This window comes from Taudactylus pleione, unplaced genomic scaffold (genome assembly GCF_031769625.1).
Source record: "Taudactylus pleione unplaced genomic scaffold, aTauple2 ptg000231l, whole genome shotgun sequence".
NCBI classification, from domain to species: domain Eukaryota; kingdom Metazoa; phylum Chordata; class Amphibia; order Anura; family Myobatrachidae; genus Taudactylus; species Taudactylus pleione.
Genome location: NW_028284633.1, coordinates 5,216,129 through 5,236,474, shown reverse-complemented (window position 1 = coordinate 5,236,474; position 20,346 = coordinate 5,216,129). Strand labels below are relative to the sequence as shown.

The following is a 20,346-nucleotide window of genomic DNA, read 5'->3' as shown; positions in this document are numbered from 1 at the left end:
CCTGGAGTGCTGCAGTCTCAAGGCGGGGATGCCGCTCGCCGTGGGTGCTGGCGGCTCCTAGGACCAAAGAGGCACTCTGGCTGGCTGGGCAGTGGAGCGTGGCTCTTGCCTCCATGATTAAGGCAAGAGCCGAAATGCGCTGGAAACAACCCTTGCCCGTATACACAGCCCACATCTAGACCGGATCAGCCACCGCCACATCTCCGATCCGGATTCCTCCCTCCACGTGCCGCCCGCATGCTCCACTGCCCAGCCAGCCAGAGTGCCTCTCAGGTCCTAGGAGCCGCCAGCACCCACAGCAGAGCATTGATAGAAGATCTGCGTATCAAGCTCACCAAGGTCCATAGGAGGCAACCAGGATAACCATGCCTCCTCCCACGAAATCGGACGGTAGACATACAATAGAATGAACTCCTGCCGGACCAGCAAGACGTCCACTCGAAGGGCTCCTGGAACCCTGGTATGGGAGCAGTACCTCAGTAGTCTGTGTTCGTGCCGAGATGCCACCAGTGAAGAACTAGGATCCAAAAAGGCTTCTGGACAAAGCCCCTATTCACCTGGGTAGATGCCCAGGTGGCCGAGGAAGCTCTCTTCCCAACCTGGACTCTGGGAAGGAAGACAACCGACAGAGCTGGAAGTTGCAACACTGCCCAGATGAGAACGGGACTCACCTACTTCAAGGCACCGTGACTGCAAAGTTTACGTAGGTGAATCAGATTGAACCTGGACCAAACCATGCTGTAGGAGCAGCCGAGCCAGGCAGAGAGCTCTGAAGACTGTTTGGAGATCTACAAAGTTGATCGCCATTTGGCTCATGGAAGTTGTTCACTGACCCTGGAAAGATGTACCCCGTGTGGAATCCCGGAGAGGGCGACGCCCGAAAAAGCAGGACGCCTGGACCAAAAGAGCAAGAGCTGAACCTCCCAGGAAGGTGGAACTATTGGTGGGACCTGTTCCACAGGGCCACAATCCTCCTTCTGAAGAGGCTGGGAGTGAAACTGTGCATACTCCGCCATGACGAATGTGGAGAGAAACCAGTCCAGTATCTGAATGTAACAGTGTATTGACAGACAGCGATGACTAAAAAGCTTGCGAATCCTGACCTATAGGTCCCAAGCTTTTCTGGTAAGAAAAAGACACACTGAACCTTGAAATCCAGCAAAGCCCCCAGATGGTACATCTCCAGCGACGAAGGCCAGGTGAAATACATCCTACTGATGAGCTTTCCTTGGGACTGGAGAGACCTATTGAGAGAAAGATGTGTTCCATGAGAACACACGTAGACCGGGCAAGGATCAGAAGGTTGGTTAGAGAAGGTAGAAACCTTATGCCCCTGCGATGTAAATGGTTTACCATGACATTTGTTAAAAGTCGATGAGCTCTAGAAAGACCAAATGGCAATTATGCTCCTCTAAAACTGCAAGCCAGAGGAAACTCTGGTGACTGGGCTGAATAGTTAACTGCAAATAGGTCTCACAGAAATCCAAGTAGGCCCTTATATCCCCCAGAGCCAGTGCCAGAATGATGAATAGAGACTCATTGACTCATCAAAAAGCCTGTTGAGGAATTCCAGGTGAACAAAGAAGAGACTGGCAAAAAGTCTTGCCTCTCTAAGAGGAACTGGAACATGCACTCAGAAGGCCAGCAGGGTGAGACCAGAGTCCCTCAGTTGGAAAACATAGGATCTAAGGCGCTTCCTGAAAGGCTACAGCGTAGCCCCAGGAGAGAAAACCTCACCCTCAGGCATCCTACGCGGATGCCACCCAGGTAACGGAAACAGCAAAAGTCGGCCTCCCATGCTGGGACGACCCTAGGTGGAGGTCTGCCTAGTCAAGCTCAAGCCTGTCAGTAGGCCTGGAGGCAGGATAACTGGTAGACCTGGGCTGTTTAGCTCGTGGCCTGGAAGAGTAACCCAGAGCCTTGAGAAAGGTTGGCTCTTGGCCCTTCCCTCCGAGGAAAGGAGGGAAAATTAGAAACACGACCTAGGTTGCAGAAGGGAGGAAGGTCATCCTAGATGCCGTCTTTGTGGCTACAATCCTGTCCAAAACAGGATTCCAGTGAATTACCAGAAAGCAGAAGAGCTCCTATGGCCTTCATATACAGTAGTCTAAGTCAGCACGCCAGAAATTAAGCCAGAGAGCTCGCCTAATAGCTCTATATAAGAGGCCACCCCCTGATGTTTTCACCTGACGCAGCTTGTTCCAATGGGAAACTGAGCTGAGGCTCTCTTAAAGAGCATCTGTCCAAACTCTAATGGCTTTAGCTACATAAGCAGAAGTCAGGGCTGGATGTGCGATAGTGTCTGCAGAATATAAGTCCTTTTTGAGGGAAGTTCCATTATCCTGTCCGTCGGATCCCATGGGATACACAAAAGAGGAGGCTCATTATACCCGGTCCGCAGCAGGTAGAGAATTGAAGGAGGCAATGTGCTTAGAAACCTGTAGGTGACTTATTAGGTCCACGCGCTGTGCAAAAGACGGGAATTCTGCAGAAACCGTCTACCGAAGCTTGAAAACCGAAGTGCTAGCCATAGGGGTCTGTAGCCTACCGCACCTGGTATACCCAGGCGGTCCAAGTACTAACCAAGGCCTGACCCTGTTTAGCTTCTGAGATCAGACGATATTGGGTGTATTCAGGGAGGTGTGACCGTAGGCCTCGGCAACTCTGATGTGAAGATCTCTTATCCCTTTAAAGCGAACAGCTACATCTTGCTGCAGTATGGGATAGACGAAGGTCTCGCCTGAAATATTAGACATAGTGTTGAGCTGAGGAACTTCAGATTACCCGACAGGGATGCAGCACTATCTAGACTGGCACCTGAAGTGCAGATCTTGTCCAGCCTCTGCTGGAAATATGCAGACACCTGCGCTTAAAGTGAGAAGGGCTGCATCCATGGCTCCTAAGGCAGAAGGCTATAAAGGTACCTAGCTAGGCCCCAGTAGGGATACTAGTAGGGGGAGCGGGCCCTGGGGTTGCCAGTCTGTGTGAAGGACACACTTACCTCTTCGTTCAACACATGTACGCTGCCTCTCATGCCAACTGATTACTTCCTCCCACTCCCGCCTCCAAGATTTTGCCCGTGCTGCTCAGCACCTTTGGAATTCTCTCCTTCTCCCCATTAGGCTCAATAGTGCTACACCGGCATTATTCCTGAATTGAGGCTACACCAGCACTATTCTTGCACCGAGGCTACACTGGCACTATTCCTGCACCGTGGCTACACCAACACTATTCCTGCACTGAGACTACATCAGGAGTATTCCTGCGCCTTGGCTACACCGGCACTATTCCTGCACCGTGGCTACACCAACACTATTCCTGCACTGAGACTACATCAGGAGTATTCCTGTGCCTTGGCTACACCAGCACTATTCCTGTGCTATGGCTACACCAGCACTATTCCTGTGCTATGGCTACACCAGCACTATTCCTGTGCCTTGGCTACACCAGCACTATTCCTGTACTATGGCTACACCAGCACTATTCCTGTGCTATGGCTACACCAGCACTATTCCTGCGCCGTGGCTACACCGGCACTATTCCTGCGCCGTGGCTACACCGGCACTATTCCTGCACTGAGACTACATCAGGAGTATTCCTGCGCCTTGGCTACACCAGCACTATTCCTGTGCTATGGCTACACCAGCCCTATTCCTGTGCTATGGCTACACCAGCACTATTCCTGTGCTATGGCTACACCAGCACTATTCCTGTGCTATGGCTACACCAGCACTATTCATGCGCTGTGGCTACACCAGCACTATTCATGCGCCGTGGCTACACCGGCACTATTCCTGCACCGTGGCTACACCAACACTATTCCTGCACTGTGGCTACACCAGCACTATTCCTGCGCTGTGGCTACACCAGCACTAGTCCTGTGCCGTGGCTGCACAAGCACTAGTCCTGTGCCGTGGCTGCACAAGCACTAGTCCTGTGCCGTGGCTGCACCAGCACTATTTCTGCGCTTTGGCTACACCAGCACTATTCCTGTACTATGGCTACACCAGCACTATTCCTGTGTTATAGCTACACCAGCACTATTCCTGTGTTATAGCTACACCAGCACTATTCCTGTGTTATAGCTACACCAGCACTATTCCTGTGTTATACCTACACCAGCACTATTCCTGTGTTATACCTACACCAGCACTATTCCTGTGTTATAGCTACACCAGCACTATTCCTGTGCTATACCTACACCAGCACTATTCCTGTGTTATAGCTACACCAGCACATTCCTGTGTTATAGCTACACCAGCACTATTCCTGTGCTATACCTACACCAGCACTATTCCTGTGCTATACCTACACCAGCACTATTCCTGTGTTATAGCTACACCAGCACATTCCTGTGTTATAGCTACACCAGCACTATTCCTGTGTTATAGCTACACCAGCACTATTCCTGTGTTATAGCTACACCAGCACTATTCCTGTGTTATAGCTACACCAGCACTATTCCTGTGTTATAGCTACACCAGCACTATTCCTGTGTTATAGCTACACCAGCACTATTCCTGTGTTATACCTACACCAGCACTATTCCTGTGTTATACCTACACCAGCACTATTCCTGTGTTATACCTACACCAGCACTATTCCTGTGCTATACCTACACCAGCACTATTCCTGTGTTATAGCTACACCAGCACTATTCCTGTGCTATACCTACACCAGCACTATTCCTGTGTTATAGCTACACCAGCACTATTCCTGTGTTATAGCTACACCAGCACTATTCCTGTGTTATAGCTACACCAGCACTATTCCTGTGTTATAGCTACACCAGCACTATTCCTGTGTTATAGCTACACCAGCACTATTCCTGTGTTATAGCTACACCAGCACTATTCCTGTGTTATAGCTACACCAGCACTATTCCTGTGTTATACCTACACCAGCACTATTCCTGTGTTATAGCTACACCAGCACTATTCCTGTGTTATAGCTACACCAGCACTATTCCTGTGTTATAGCTACACCAGCACTATTCCTGTGTTATAGCTACACCAGCACTATTCCTGTGCTATACCTACACCAGAACTATTCCTGTGTTATAGCTACACCAGCACTATTCCTGTGTTATAGCTACACCAGCACTATTCCTGTGTTATACCTACACCAGCACTATTCCTGTGTTATAGCTACACCAGCACTATTCCTGTGCTATGGTTATCCCCGCCTGCAGTGGGATGGGAGGTTCCTACCCATGGACCTTGCACTGGATCTGGGATCAGTAGTAGGGCTGCCTATGCCTAGTCGGGTTTATACCTTATGTTCTTTGAGTTGCTGTTCCAGCTTCTGAAGTTCCTCTTTGTTCTTATTCAGCGTCTGCTGTAGAGCCTTTATATCAGCCTGTTTGGTGTCCAGCTCGTTTTGCACATTCTTCAGATCCTTCTCCAGCTTCTCCTTCTTACGTGTTTCCCGCGAAGCCTCATTCTGGCGCACCTGGATGTCTTGTTGCAGCTAGAATTAAGCAGCGTAGAAAGTTATTATGCTTTGTGTATAAAGTGCTGACATATCACACAATTCTGTACATTTACGGGGTTATCACATGAAACACAAGGTAAAAACGACCTGCCCAAATGAGCTTCCAATCTAGGAGGTGTGGGGAACGAGTGATACATAAGGAGGCGAAATAACATTTGTCCCTATAGAGTGTAAGCTGGAGAGCAGGGCCCTCAAACCTATCTGTCTGTCTGTTATTAGTTACCCGGTCTTACCAATGTGTTCCCAATTGTAAAGCGCAGCGGGATATGACAGCGCTATAGAAGTAACAGTTAGCTGCTGGTAGCAATGGTTTCTCCTCACCTGATCCGGATATTCTTATTATTAAAGTAATTATTCATTAAACTTTTCTTTCTATTTTAGTTGACATGTTCTAATGATAGCGGAGCCTGTACACAAAGGACTTGTTCCAGGTCGTTCTAGATACTCCCTAATGATAGCGGAGCCTCTATACATAGGACTTGTTCCAGGTCGTTCTAGATACTCCCTAATGATAGTGAAGCCTGTACACATAGGACTTGTTCCAGGTCGTTCTAGATACTCCTTAATGATAGCGGAGCCTGTATACATAGGACTTGTTCCAGGTCATTCTAGAAACTCCCTAATGCCAGCCGGAGCCTGTATACATAGGACTTGTTTCAGGTCGTTCTAGATACTCCCTAATGATAGCGGAGCCTGTATACATAGGACTTGTTCCAGGTCGTTCTAGATACTCCCTAATGCTAGCGGAGCCTGTATACATAGGACTTGTTCCAGGTCATTCTAGAAACTCCCTAATGCCCGCCGGAGCCTGTATACATAGGACTTGTTCCAGGTCGTTCTAGATACTCCTTAATGATAGCGGAGCCTGTATACATAGGACTTGTTCCAGGTCGTTCTAGATACTCCTTAATGATAGCGGAGCCTGTATACATAGGACTTGTTCCAGGTCGTTCTAGATACTCCTTAATGATAGTGGAGCCTGTATACATAGGACTTGTTCCAGGTCATTCTAGAAACTCCCTAATGCCCGCCGGAGCCTGTATACATAGGACTTGTTCCAGGTCGTTCTAGATACTCCTTAATGACAGTGGAGCCTGTATACATAGGACTTGTTCCAGGTCATTCTAGAAACTCCCTAATGCCCGTCGGAGACTGTATACATAGGACTTGTTCCAGGTCGTTCTAGATACTCCTTAATGATAGCGGAGCCTGTATACATAGGACTTGTTCCAGGTCGTTCTAGATACTCCTTAATGATAGCGGAGCCTGTATACATAGGACTTGTTCCAGGTCGTTCTAGATACTCCTTAATGATAGCGGAGCCTGTATACATAGGACTTGTTTCAGGTCGTTCTAGATACTCCCTAATGATAGCGGAGCCTGTATACATAGGACTTGTTTCAGGTCGTTCTAGATACTCCCTAATGATAGTGGAGCCTGTATACATAGGACTTGTTCCAGGTCATTTTAGATACTCCCTAATGATAGTGGAGCCTGTATACATAGGACATGTTTCAGGTCATTCTTGATACTCCCTAATGATAGCGGAGCCTGTATATATACATAGGACTTGTTTCAGGTCGTTCTAGATACTCCCTAATGATAGCGGAGCCTGTATACATAGGACTTGTTTCAGGTCATTTTAGATACTCCCTAATGATAGCGGAGCCTCTATACATAGGACATGTTTCAGGTCATTCTAGATACTCCCTAGTGATAGCGGAGCCTGTATATATACATAGGACTTGTTCCAGGTCATTTTAGATACTCCCTAATGATAGCGGAGCCTGTATACATAGGACATGTTTCAGGTCATTCTTGATACTCCCTAATGATAGCGGAGCCTGTATATATACATAGGACTTGTTTCAGGTCGTTCTAGATACTCCCTAATGATAGCAGAGCCTGCATACATAGGACTTGTTCCAGGTCATTTTAGATACTCCCTAATGATAGCGGAGCCTGTATACATAGGACTTGTTTCAGGTCGTTCTAGATACTCCCTAATGATAGCGGAGCCTCTATATATAGGACTTGTTTCCGGTCGTTCTAGATACTCCCTAATGATAGCGGAGCCTCTATACATAGGACTTGTTTCAGGTCGTTCTAGATACTCCCTAATGATAGCGGAGTCTGTATACATACCGTAGGACTTCTTTCAGGTCATTCTAGATACTCCCTAATGATAGCGGAGCCTGTATAGATAGGACTTGTTTCAGGTCGTTCTAGATACTCCCTAGTAGAAAGTGTATCTGGCCAGCGATGGTACATATGGGGATTAAACGGGAAAGAAAGAGCTACAGATGACTTTATTATTACTATGTAAATGATCACACAGGCCAGCATAGCCTTCATTTAGTTTTTGAGGAAATAACATTGAGGTGAACGCAGTTGCGGTGATGTCAGACGCAAGCGCCCGATGTTTTCAGTCTGTGTATGTTTCCCTATGGTTACCGCCGGGAGACGCTGAATGATTTTGGACGGAAGAGCCGGGGATGTCGGTGAGCGTTCCTGGGAGGTAACGGGGGTGGTTAGCCAGACGCGGGGGTGTCTTGGGCGCATCTTAAGACGCAGTAGCCCATAGGGCTGGTGCAAGCTTCGACGCTGTGACCAATGGTGCATCTAAATACCCAATGAGACGGAATAGCATCGCTGCCAGCGGGCGTCTCAGTATTCTCGGGAATAAGTCGCGACATTAGCATAAAGACGCAGATGCGATTGTGGAAAAAGGCGCAGCCGCGGCCACCTCTGAATCTGTCCCTTAGTCAGCTGACCGCACGCAATGGTGATGATCACGTAGTTGAGAGATTATTTGTTACTGCGCATGTGCAAAAAGTTCAGGAAGCCTCTACGACGTGTGCGTTACCCTGAGTGTGCACAGAAAGGTGCTGCTGCGTTTGGGACAGAGTCAGGGGGCAGATCATGAGGGGGGGGGCGATCAGTGCAATTGCCCCCCCTCCTCCACATAACACTTGCAGGGAGAGAGAGAGAGAAGACTGCTGCTGCCCCTGGACTCTCCGCAGCCAGCACACTGCAGTGTAGGTTGTCGCCTCTCTCCCTGCCTGATGTGCTACTAAGACGGGCCACTCCAGCAGGTCTGGGCCCAAGTAAGTAGTACCCACGCCCCCCCACACCTCCGCGCCCCTGTAATAGAATTAAAGTAATTAGGAGACACATCCGCTCTGTATGCTCCTGCATTTATATATTCTCAGCACTGAATAATATCGTTATTATTTACAGTAGATGATACATTACACCATATAAATATGCTGCATTAACCAATGCAAAACGCTCTGCCCTATTTATTAAAGGGAGAAAAGGGCTTTATTTAGGGGATAAGGATCTTCCTGATCTACCAAGGGCTACCATCGGCTTACTCTACTTTCCTTAGCCTATTACACATGGACAAAATTCAATGATGTGACTCCATCTGGGCTTCTGATATCTGGGGAAGGCTCCAGTACAGCCAATACAGGAAGCTCTAACAAGCAGTGTTTAGTTTATACAATAACTGACACTTATGATGTCATTTATCAGTAGTGCAGCCAGCTCCTCACCTGAGCCATGTTCTGCTCGGCCTCCTCTTTCAGCTTCTCGGCCTCCTGCTGCTGCTTGGTTACGTGCATCAGGCTCTCGCGCATCTTTACCACCTCGGACAGCAGCTGGTCTCTCTCTTTGGTCAGTTCCTCTTTGATGTTCAGTAAATCATTTAAGCTAAGTGGAAATGAGATATATGTGCATGTCACATGTAGATATCGGCATGTTGGATTATAACCTCTCATGCTAACCCACCGCTCTCTGCAGACAGACAGGGATGATACAGAGGGGAGAGACAGTGAGTGAGGAGCATAGAGCGGTGGGTTAGGATGAAGCCTACAATCTATAGGGCAGGGGCAGACAGACAGGGGTGACACAGAGGGGAGAGAGACAGTGAGTGAGGAACATAGAGTGGTGGGTTAGGAAGAAGCCTACAATCTATAGGGCAGGGGCAGACAGATGGGTGACACATAGAGGAGAGACAGTGAGAGAGGATGGGAGCTTACACTCTATAGGGGAGGGGCAGACAAACAGGTGACACAGAGGGGAGAGACAGTGAGTGAGGAGCATAGAGCAGTGGGATAGGATGAGAGCTTACACTCTATAGGAGAGGTGCAGACAGACAGGTGACACAGAGGGGAGAGACAGTGAGTGAGGAGCATAGAGCGGTGGGTTAGGATGAGAGCTTACACACTATAGGGGAGGGGCAGACAGACAGGGGTGACACAGAGGGGAGAGACAGTGAGTGAGACATAGAGCAGTGGGTTAGGATGAGAGGTTACAATCTATAGGGGGGGCAGACAGACAGGGGTGACACAGAGTAGAGCAACCGTTCTATTCTATGTGCCGCGGGCGGTTGTGAAGTGTGCCACGGCGGCGGTCAGAGCTGCCGGGCACATTATGCAGTACTGCGGCCCGGGCTGCCGCTGAGCTCCTCTGGGAGGCTCAGGCGTGCCCAGGCCATCACCTGCCTAGATGCGGCAGCGTGACATCACAGGTCATGAACGCTGCGTTGGCTGTCCGCTCCGCCAGCCAGCCCACTCTCTCTCTACCGCCCCCACCTGCATGCCTGCCTGGATGCTTGCCTGCCCGGACGCCCGCCCGCTGCTGACAGCTCTGTAGTATGTGAGGGACAAGGTTTTTTTGTTGATCAATGTGCATGATATTTCTCTGTGGGAGCCAACCAAGGTTTGTTTTATTCTGTAGGGAGCAATATGGCATAATTATTTGTGATGGTTTTTGTTTATTTTGTGGAGGCCACTGTAGTGTGTTTAATTCCTGTGGGGGAATGAATGTATGTATGTATGTTTTTTCATAGGTCGCGCAAGCCATATCAACGGATTATGTTTCTTGGCAATTTTAAAATCTTGCGTAGTGTGTCTCCAGTTGAAAAACGTTGAAAATCACTGGCGTAGAAAGACCATGAGTGAGGAGCATAGAGCGGTGGGTTAGGATTAAAGCTGGGAGGCTGTAACAAGTAGTGGTATTTCAGAGCTCATTTGAAGCTTTGGATAGAGAACCAGCAAAGTCCTGGAATAGGGGGTGGGAGGAGAGAAGCGGCATTGGCTGAGCAAAGCGAGAAAACGGGAGTATGATGGGAGATGTGCTCAGAGGTGTACGGGAGAGGGGGAGCCAGTGTAGGGATTGTAGGGGAGGGGAGAGAAATGTAGATGAGAGAGGCGGGAGTCAGCAGATAGGAGGAGGTTACAGTAGTCCAGTCTGAAGATGACCAGTGAGAGGATCCAGGTGAGAAAGGGTCTGATCCTGGAGATATTTTGAAGGTGGAAGCAACAAGATTGGGAGAGGGACTTACATGACCATTATAGACTGCAAAAGGTACTGTATATACTGGCAGCAATGATATCTATACAATATATATATAGTCAGGTCCATAAATATTGGGACATTGACAGAATTTTCATATTTTGGCCTCTCTTCACCACCACAATGGCTTTGAAATGAAACAAACAAGATGTGCTTTAACTGCAGACTTTCAGATTTAATTTGAGGGTAATTACATCCAAATCAGGTGAACGGTGTAGGAATTACAACGGTTTCTATATGTGCCTCCCACTTTTTAAGGGGCCAAAAGTATGGGACAAACTAAACAATCCTAAATCTAACTTTCACTTTTTAATACTTTGTTGCAAAACCTTTGCAGGCAATTACAGCATGAAGTCTGGAACGCACAGACATCACCAGACGCTGGGTTTCATCCCTGGTGATGCTCTGCCAGGCCTCTACTGCAAATGTCTTCAGTTCCGGCTTGTTCTTGGGGAATTTTCCCTTCAGTTTTGTCTTCATCAAGTGAAATGTATGCTCAATCGGATTCAGGTCAGGGGATTGACTTGGCCATTGCATAACATTCCTCTTTTTAGCCTTAAAAAACTCTTTGGTTGCTTTTGCAGTGTGCTTCGGGTCATTGTCCATCTGCACTGTGAAGCGCCGTCCAATGAGTTCTGAAGCATTTGACTGAATATGAGCATATAATATTGCCCGAGACACTTCAGAATTCATTCTGCTGCTTTTGCCAGCAGTCACATCATCAATAAATACAAGGGAACCAGTTCCATTGGCAGCCATACATGCCCACGCCATGACACTACCACCATCATGCTTCACTGATGAGGTGGTATGTTTTTGATCATGAGCAGTTCTTTTCCTTCTCCATACTCTTCTCTTCCCATCACTCTGGTACAAGTTGATCTTTGTCTCATCTGTCCATAGGATGTTGTTACAGAACTGTAATGGCTTTTTTAGATGTTGTTTGGCAAACTCTAATCTGGTCTTCCTGTTTTTGAGGCTCACCAATGGTTTACATCTTGTGGTGAACCCTCTATATTCACTCTTGTGAAGTCTTCTCTTGATTGTTGACTTTTACACAAATACACCTACCTTCTGGAGAGTGTTCTTGATTTGGCCAACTGTTGTGAAGGGGTTTTTCTTCACCAGGGAAATAATTCTTCTGTCATCCACCACAGTTGTTTTCCGTGGTCTTCCTGGTCTTTTGGTGTTGCTGAGCTCTCCAGTGCGTTCTTTCTTTTTAAGAATGTTCCAAACAGTTGATTTGGCCACACCTAATGTTTTTGCTATCTCTCTGATGGGTTTGTTTTGATTTTTCAGGCTAATGATGGCTTGCTTCACTGATAGTGACAGCTCTTTGGATCTCATATTGAGAGTCGACAGCAACTGATTCCAAATGCAAATGTCACACCTAGAATCAACTCCAGACCTTTTACCTGCTTAATTGATAATGAAATAACGAGGGAATAGCCCACACCTGTCCATGAAATAGCTTTTGAGTTGATAGTCCCATTACTTTTGGCCCCTTAAAAAGTGGGAGGCACATATAGAAACCGTTGTAATTCCTACACCGTTCGCCTGATTTGAATGTAATTACCCTCAAATTAAATCTGAAAGTCTGCAGGTCAATCACATCTTGTTTGTTTCATTTCAAAGCCATTGTGGTGGTGAATAGAGGCCAAAATATGAAAATTCTGTCAATGTCCCAATATTTATGCACCTGACTGTACATACAGTATATATATATATATATATATATATATATATATATATTATATACACACACACTGTACATACATACATTTTCCTCAGGATCTACTTACCTGTGCTCTTGACCCACTGACAGTCCTGATCCTTGTTCCACCAGTAAGGTCAGGTTATTGATTTCCTCCTTCAGGGACTGAACGGTTTCCTTGGACTGCTGTTCCTTTGCGTAAGCCGCATCCACCATCTTCCAAGCCTTTTCTATCTCCTGAGACGGCAGGAATGTGATCAGGTACAATACACATAACACATGACCTTCATGTCATTATACATCTGCTCATATAGGGGCTCATTTCGCTGGGCTGGCTGTCCTGACCTGTGACCTGCCCTTGTCTACAGGTCTTGTCCCTTTACCTCCTGAACATGCATCTCCAACTGGGCCCCACAAACTGCAAGGGTCCTTGTTGGAAACAATGATCACAGATTTAGGGCCGTATTCAATTAGCGGCGAAAACTTCAGTTTTCGACAAAAAAAATGGCAATATTTTCGCCAAAAAACAGGTGAAAAAAAACTGGAGAAAAGTTTTCTCCATCCCAGACCAGGCGAAAAAAAAAAATACAAAATCCCTATTTTTGGCTAAAAATTTGGGGATTTCTTTCAGAACCCTTTGGAAACCCCCCTAATGATAAATTATCAGAAAAAAAGATTGTAAGTTGCGTACTAAAAACGGCTGCGCAAATTTTGGGGCGAAAAAAAAAAACCTTGAAAAAAAAAGATAGAAAGCTATTTTTTTCCAGGAAATTACTGTTCCACCTAAATTGGGGGTATGTTAAAGTGGGTGCAAGTATATTTTCGTGTCGTAAAAACACAATTTTAAAAACCGTAAAAAAAAACACTTGACGCATCCATACCGCCCATCGAAAAATCAGCCTCAATACGTTAAAACCAACTTTTTTTTTTTGCTAAACTACGCAACTTACGATTTTTTTCCCGGTAATTTATCATGGGGGTCGGTGTCCAAAGGGTTCTGAAAGAAATCCCCACATTTTTAGCCAAAAATAGGGATTTTGCATTACTTTTCGCCTGGTCTGGGATGGAGAAAACTTTTCTCCGTTTTTTTTTTCACCTGTTGCCGTTTTCGTCTGTTTTTTTTGGCGAAAATTTAGCTGTTTTATTTACATTTTTTAGAAAACGGCCGTTTTCGCCAATGGCGGAAAAAAACGCCCGTTTCGCCGCTAATTGAATACGGCCCTTAGACTGCATCACTGTGACTAAGAAAGGTGGCTCAGACCTCATTGTCCTGCTCCCTGATTCTTCATTCAGTTCATGGTTATTCCTATCAGAAAGCAGACTGACTGCCAGTCCCTCACATGCTTTGCTGGACTGTGCCACCATTATTGCAGATGAAGGCAAAGGGAGATCTTACTTTAGTGAAGGTGCCACTATGCTACCCATTGTCCCGTTTACCCCTTCAGCCTCCTATTGCATAGTGCAGTCCGCTGTCACTAGCTAAATGACCACCACCTTGGTCTGCACCCAAGCCTCATGCCTGGTTGTCCCCTTGTATGTTATCTCTATCTTCTATGGGTCTCTTACCAGTCCCCATATATCCTGTCTGCTCCACCACTGGCAGAAGTAACCAGCTAGCTAAGCTGTATAATCTGTGCATGGCATGGCTTGCTTGGCTTTGTAGTTCCATTATAAAGAACAATATTACAATCTATTTTTTACGCTATTAACCCTGCACCTACTGCCACCAGGATTACATGGAATAGCGCTGGGCTTTCAGGCCAAGCCTGGGGGTTCCTTGGGTGGGGGGACCCCTTCTTTTGGGGGGGGTCCCCACTTTCTAATGACTGGGCTGATCAGTTTGGGGCTGGTTTTCGTTATGGCAGGGGGACCCCACGCTGTGTGTCTTCCTGCTATAGTGCAAGCCCGGTGCTGGTTACTGGAAAATCGTGGGGGACCAACGCTGGTTTTTTCCACGACTTTTCAGTACTAGAGCAAGCTGAGAAGTCTGGGGCTGGTTATGGTTTGGGGGGGGCACACATTTGTAAACTTTAACCATTTTTTACTGTTTTACACAGCAAAGCTTGCACGGATCATTCTGATCTGTGCAGCGCCTTCAATCCGCCACAGATTGACAGCGGATTCATACTTCTATTTGTTAGCGGAGTCTATCATAAAGGGGGAAATTCAACTGGGTTTTAGACAGGGAAAAAAATTACAGATAACGCCATCAAAAGACAATAGACAGTCAAAAACGATGCTTAGTAAATATTGCATTCGACCCTCAAAAACCGCCGGCGATGTCCAGCAATTTGGGTTAGAAGTCAAAAACGATGCTTAGTAAATTTACCCCACAGGGCTGCAACTTTAACTGCAGAGGAATTAGTTTTAAACACAAAGTTGCCGATTAAGCACAACGGAACGTGGCGCTAGGAAAAGCCGCGGTATCATATCGCTTCGTATACAGATTCAGACCCAATGTAGTTTTATCACTTCCAGTTGTTTTATTTATAACAAGACGCCAAGGACCTGTCGTGCCCAGAGGGGCAGATTGGCGCTACTGAAGCCACAGTGTATGAGGGCAGATCTATAACTCTGAGGCTTGTTGTCACTTACGTTGCCTGGGGTAGGTATATATACTGCTTTTCATCTGATGAGCTCAGTTACCTCCTTACTCTGATCTCTCCCATCCTTCCATCGTCTCTGGCGCTGGATTACTGTACGGTATGATGTTTGTAATTACTCCTCTACTAGTGCTCATTGGAGCAGACTATGAAGTCGGACAATCACAACCATATCCGCCATAAAAACTTGATTTTATCATATTAGTATTCTGTGACATCCGAACATCATAAAAATTAGGGGTCCGGTGTCATTTAATTCTGCAGAGAGCTCATTTCGTGAGATAAATCTGAGCGATTTGCTTCTTTTCATGTCGCTCTGATTGTATTAGACACTCAGCAAAGAGGACGAGGGCGACTCACACAGTCAAATTAACATTCAAATCACCTGCGCCGTGCGCTTATCAGATGGTTTTGCATTGAGGGCATTACATAGAATTACAGAGTGGGGAAAAAAATGCAATTTCATTTTCAAAGCAAGAAGTTAATGGTTTCCTGCACAATAAAATGTCTTCTCCTGCTGGCGGGTCCAGGATGGGTTTTTAATACACAAACTTGCAGTGTAATTAGGCGTAGGGCACATAGCGACATGTCAGGCGTGATAAAAGACCCCAGACTGCAAATAAAACAGATTGTTGGCTGGTAAACAAGAAGCTAAGGGCCTCATTCAGACCCACTCGCAAGCGGCTGTCCGCTCGCAAGTGGGTCGATGGTGTGCACTGCGCATGCGCACGACGGAGGGAGCTCCGTCGTGCGCATGCGCCAGACGCGACGAGCGAAGGACTTTCCTTCGCTCGTTGTGTCTGATCAAAGGGGGCGTGCTGTCGATGTTGACTGACAGCACGCCCCCTTTGGTGGGCGTGCCGGGGGCGTGCCTGCCAGACGGAGGCGTTCCCAAGGGAACGCCTACCGTCAGAAGCCGGCCCCACTGACATCACTAGTGATGTCAGTGGGAGTGATTTTGGCTCTGATAGAGCCAAAATCACTCCAGGGCTTGTGGTCAAAAAACCCGACCACAGGCTTCTGGTCGCACTGGCGATGGTCGCGATGGTCAAGACCATTGCGACCATCATCCTGCACAATCGTATGTGCTGTGGGTGGTGACCCACAGCTATACGAGCGTCCAGGAGGACGCTCCATTTTTATGGAGGACGGCCCTCATTCAGAGCGAGCGCTCTGCTCAGAGCGTCCGGCTCTGAATGAGGGCCTAAGAGCGTCAGTGCCCGGGATGATTGCTAACACCCCAATCAGGCAGACAGTGGCTTCGGGGCGGCTGGGACAAATCTCTGCCGCTTCTTATACAGCAAGTGATCTGCGCCATGAACAGGTTACTGCTCGCTACGATTGTACGGGAGTCAGATCGGCGCCTGTACTAATGATACAAGAAGGCAGCATACAGAGAGCACGTCGCCTACACAGAATGGCTGCACCAATGTTCTAGACAATACCGATGAATGCAACAGACACCAGTAGCGTCATTGATGCACTTATTGGGGCTGACGCTAAGTGGGACGCAAAATCAGACCTAAGCACACAGAGGGCCTGATTCAGAACCGCTCGCGAGCGCTGAGCGCTCGCAAGCCGGTCGATGTTGCCCAAGTGCGCATGCGCACGACGGAGGCGGCTCCGTCGTGCGCATGCGCGAGACCCGAATAACGACGGCCAAGCCGTCGTTATGGGTCTCGCACCAAAGGGGGCGTGCTGTTGATGGTGAACGCCTACCGTCTGGGGCCGGCCCCACTGACATCACTAGTGATGTCAGTGGGAGTACTTTTGGCTCTGATAGAGCCAAAAGCACTCCAGGGCTTGCGGCAGTCTTGACCATCGCGACCATCGTTTTGGCCGCTCGGTGGTCACCCACAGCTATGTGAGCGGCCAGGAGGCCGCTCCAAAACGTAAGAGGGACGGCCATGATTCAGAGCAAGCGCTCTGTCAGAGCGTCCGGCTCTGAATCAGGGCCAGAGTTCACTAGTGTGTACGACAGACCACACTACTGTGAAATGGGCATCTCTCGTAGGAGTGTCATGGGAGTGTTATGGGGGCATGTAGATTGACTTTCGTGCTCAAGCGCTCATACAGAGATGAGACCTCCGACTCTTGCAGCCAGCATGGGGTGGCTGCAAGTCCAATTGATTTCAAGGGATAGTCAATAAATGGGCAACAAATTTTACTATAATAGCCATCACCACTCATCACCATGGCGGAGCTCTCCCCCCCATCTGTACCCTGTTACTTGTGTACAGGAGAGGGATGTTCTCTTCCTGTGATGGTAACACACCCCAGCAGGGACTGATGGTCAAACGCAAGTCAGTTTGGAGGATGGATCTTCTCCCTGCACAAGCTCCGTAGGCGATTGTATAGATCTATGGATGATGCTGAGTGGTAAGTGGCTCACACCCTTTCAGCCGCACGTGGAGATAGCAAGCTGGTAACGGCACTGATACTAAGTTTAGTGAGGGCTGTAAAATACCGTCAGTGCTGTGCGTCTAATGGAGCGTACACACGGTCAGATTTGTCAGACTTGTCAGATTTGTCAGATGAACGACTGAACGATTGAACGATTTGAACAATTTGAACGATTTTACCAAAGTTTTGAACGATTTGAACGATTTGAACGATTGAACGATTTTTGACTGCATTAAAATGAATGGAATCGTCCAAGTCTGACTGCAAACCCATCAGATGTCAGATATCGTTATCTGACAAACGGGAACGCGCATCGTTGATCGTCCATCGTTCAGGCATGTCAGATATGAACGATTTTCCTTCAGATATGAACGACTGAACGATTTTTAAATCGTTATCGTTCATATCTGAAGGAAAAATCTGATCGTGTGTATGCACCATAGCACTTTAGTGACTGTAACCAGTAGCACTTATATATAAGATGCATCAAGGCCTCTCTAATAAAATGGCCCTTATCCCTTAGGCTACGGTCACATGGGTGCATTCTGTACAGTGTGTAATAGCCAATAGTGGTCACGGCGCTCTTTTGTGGCTCAGCTGAGAAATGCGGGTGCAGCTGGGGGCTGTGCGCCTATAGATTTAGTGACGAATCACAGATCAGACTAGGGTGCTAAGAGCTGATCGCTCTGGTGAACAATAATATGAGATATGGTAAGAACTTACCTTTGTTATCTCTATTTCTACAGAGTCCATAGGGTTCCAGAGGATACCTTGGGATATAGTTGATGAATTCAGGCATTGGACACCACACAGTTAACATTTTCAGTCCCCCAGGATGCATCGGGGTCCCTCTCCTATACCCCGCCCCTGAGCCAAGGCATCTCAGTTTCGTAACAAGCCATAGGCCGGAGGAGGAGAAGGAAGAGAGAGAAAAAAGTCTGGAACACACAAGAATCACATTCCCACCAGAAGGAGACAGAAAAAACGGTGACCAGATGAAAGCCCATCTGCAGTACAGGTGTGACAGGACGGGAGACCACTGCACTGTCCCTATGAAAAATTAGAAATGGGGGGTGACATGAGAGAGACCCCAAATCTGACACTCTTCTGACCGAAGCAATGGCCAGAAGAAACACAGTCTTAGCTGTAAGCCATTTTAAATCCACTGAGCCAAGTGGTTCAAATGGCGGTCCTTGGAGAGCCCTAAGGACCACAGCCAAGTCCCAAGGAGCCACAGGTGCAACAAAGGAAGGCTGTATGCGAAGTACACCTTTCATGTAGGTGTGGACATCAGGAAGTGTAGCAATCCTACGCTGAAACCACACTGAGAGGGCGGAGACCTGCACCTTCAGGGAAGCAAGGCGAATACCGTGATCTAAGCTCGTCTGTAGGAAAGCCAAAATCCTGGATATTCTAAAAACCTGAGGATCATAGCCTCTAGGGCGACACCATTCAAAGAAAGTATGCCACACCCTGTGGTAAATTCTTGCAGAAGATGGTTTCCGAGCTCTAAGCATGGTGTTAACTACAGAGCTGGAAAAACCCCTGCATCTCAAGAGGGCAGTCTCAGAAGCCATGCAGTCAAAGACAGACAACTCAGGTCCGGGTGATGGCAAGGACCTTGAGACAACAGGTCCGGACATAGAGGCAACAGCATCGGAGCGTCTATGGATAGGCTCCTGAGATCTGAGTACCAGTGCTGTCTGGGCCACGTTGGAGCTATCAGCAGGAGCGTACCGCCTTCTTGCTTGAATTTGCGAATCACTCGAGGAAGAAGGGAAAACAGAGGGAAGAGGTACACAAACTGGAAGGTCCACCTGACCGACAGGGCATCTACGAGAAGCGCCTTTGCGTCTCTTGTTCTTGATCCATACACAGGCAGCTTGTTGTTGTGTCGGGAGGCCATGAGATCTATCTCTGGAAGGCCCCACTTGTTCACCAGTAGCTGAAATACCTCCTGGTGAAGAGACCACTCTCCTGGATGCACGTCTTGATGGCTGAGAAAGTCTGCTTCCCAGTTGAGGACTCCTGGTATGAACACTGCCGAGATGGCAAGGAGATTGCCTTCCGCCCATGCTAGAATGTGGGACACCTCTGTCAGAGCTGCCTGACTGCGGGTTCCTCCTTGGCGGTTTAAGTAAGGCACCGTGGTGGCGTTGTCCGACTGTACCTGCATGGGCTTTCCATGGAGGACATGTCTTGCCTGTTGGAGAGCTCGGAATACTGCCCTCAGATCCAAGATATTTATTGGAAGTGCAGATTCTGCTGGCGTCCACCTACCCTGGAAGAAGTGTGGGCCCAAGACTGCTCCCCAACCTCGGAGTCTGGCATCCGTCATCAGAAGGACCCAGTCCACAATCAAAAAGGGGCGCTCCTGTTCAGGTGCGTAGTCTGCAGCCACCAGGCTAACGACAGACTTACCTCCGGGGACAGCACCATTGTCTGAATCTTTATCCGGTGGGGCAACCCATTCCATCTGGAGAGGATCAACTTCTGCATAGGTCTGGAGTGAGACTGGGCAAACTCCACCATGTTGAACATCGACATCATGGATCCCAGTAACCTCATCGACGAGTGAATAGACACCCGGCGACTCTGTAGGCAACTGCGTACTCTTGCCTGCAATGCAGAGATCTTTTCCTCCGTCACAAAGATCCTCTGATGTGGGGAGTCCAACAGGGCTCCGAGATGGAGCATCCTCTGTGATGGTACCAGAGATGATTTCTTCCAGTTTATCAGCCAGCCGTGAGCCTGCAACACAGAGACTGTCAG

The 20,346-nt window shown here is 47.9% G+C and overlaps 1 protein-coding gene across 1 annotated transcript in view; it reads right to left on the bottom strand.

Moving 5' to 3' along the window:
- The window catches only part of CFAP58 (cilia and flagella associated protein 58), a 290,913-nt gene that overhangs the window by 237,905 nt on the left and 32,662 nt on the right, over positions 1 to 20,346 (bottom strand). The window contains exons 3-5 of the mRNA XM_088479395.1: positions 12,657 to 12,805; positions 9,051 to 9,207; positions 5,275 to 5,469 (exon numbers count right to left, since the gene is read on the bottom strand). Of these exons, the coding sequence (XP_088335521.1) occupies positions 5,275 to 5,469; positions 9,051 to 9,207; positions 12,657 to 12,805 (501 nt within the window). The remainder of the gene's footprint in view (positions 1 to 5,274; positions 5,470 to 9,050; positions 9,208 to 12,656; positions 12,806 to 20,346) is intronic.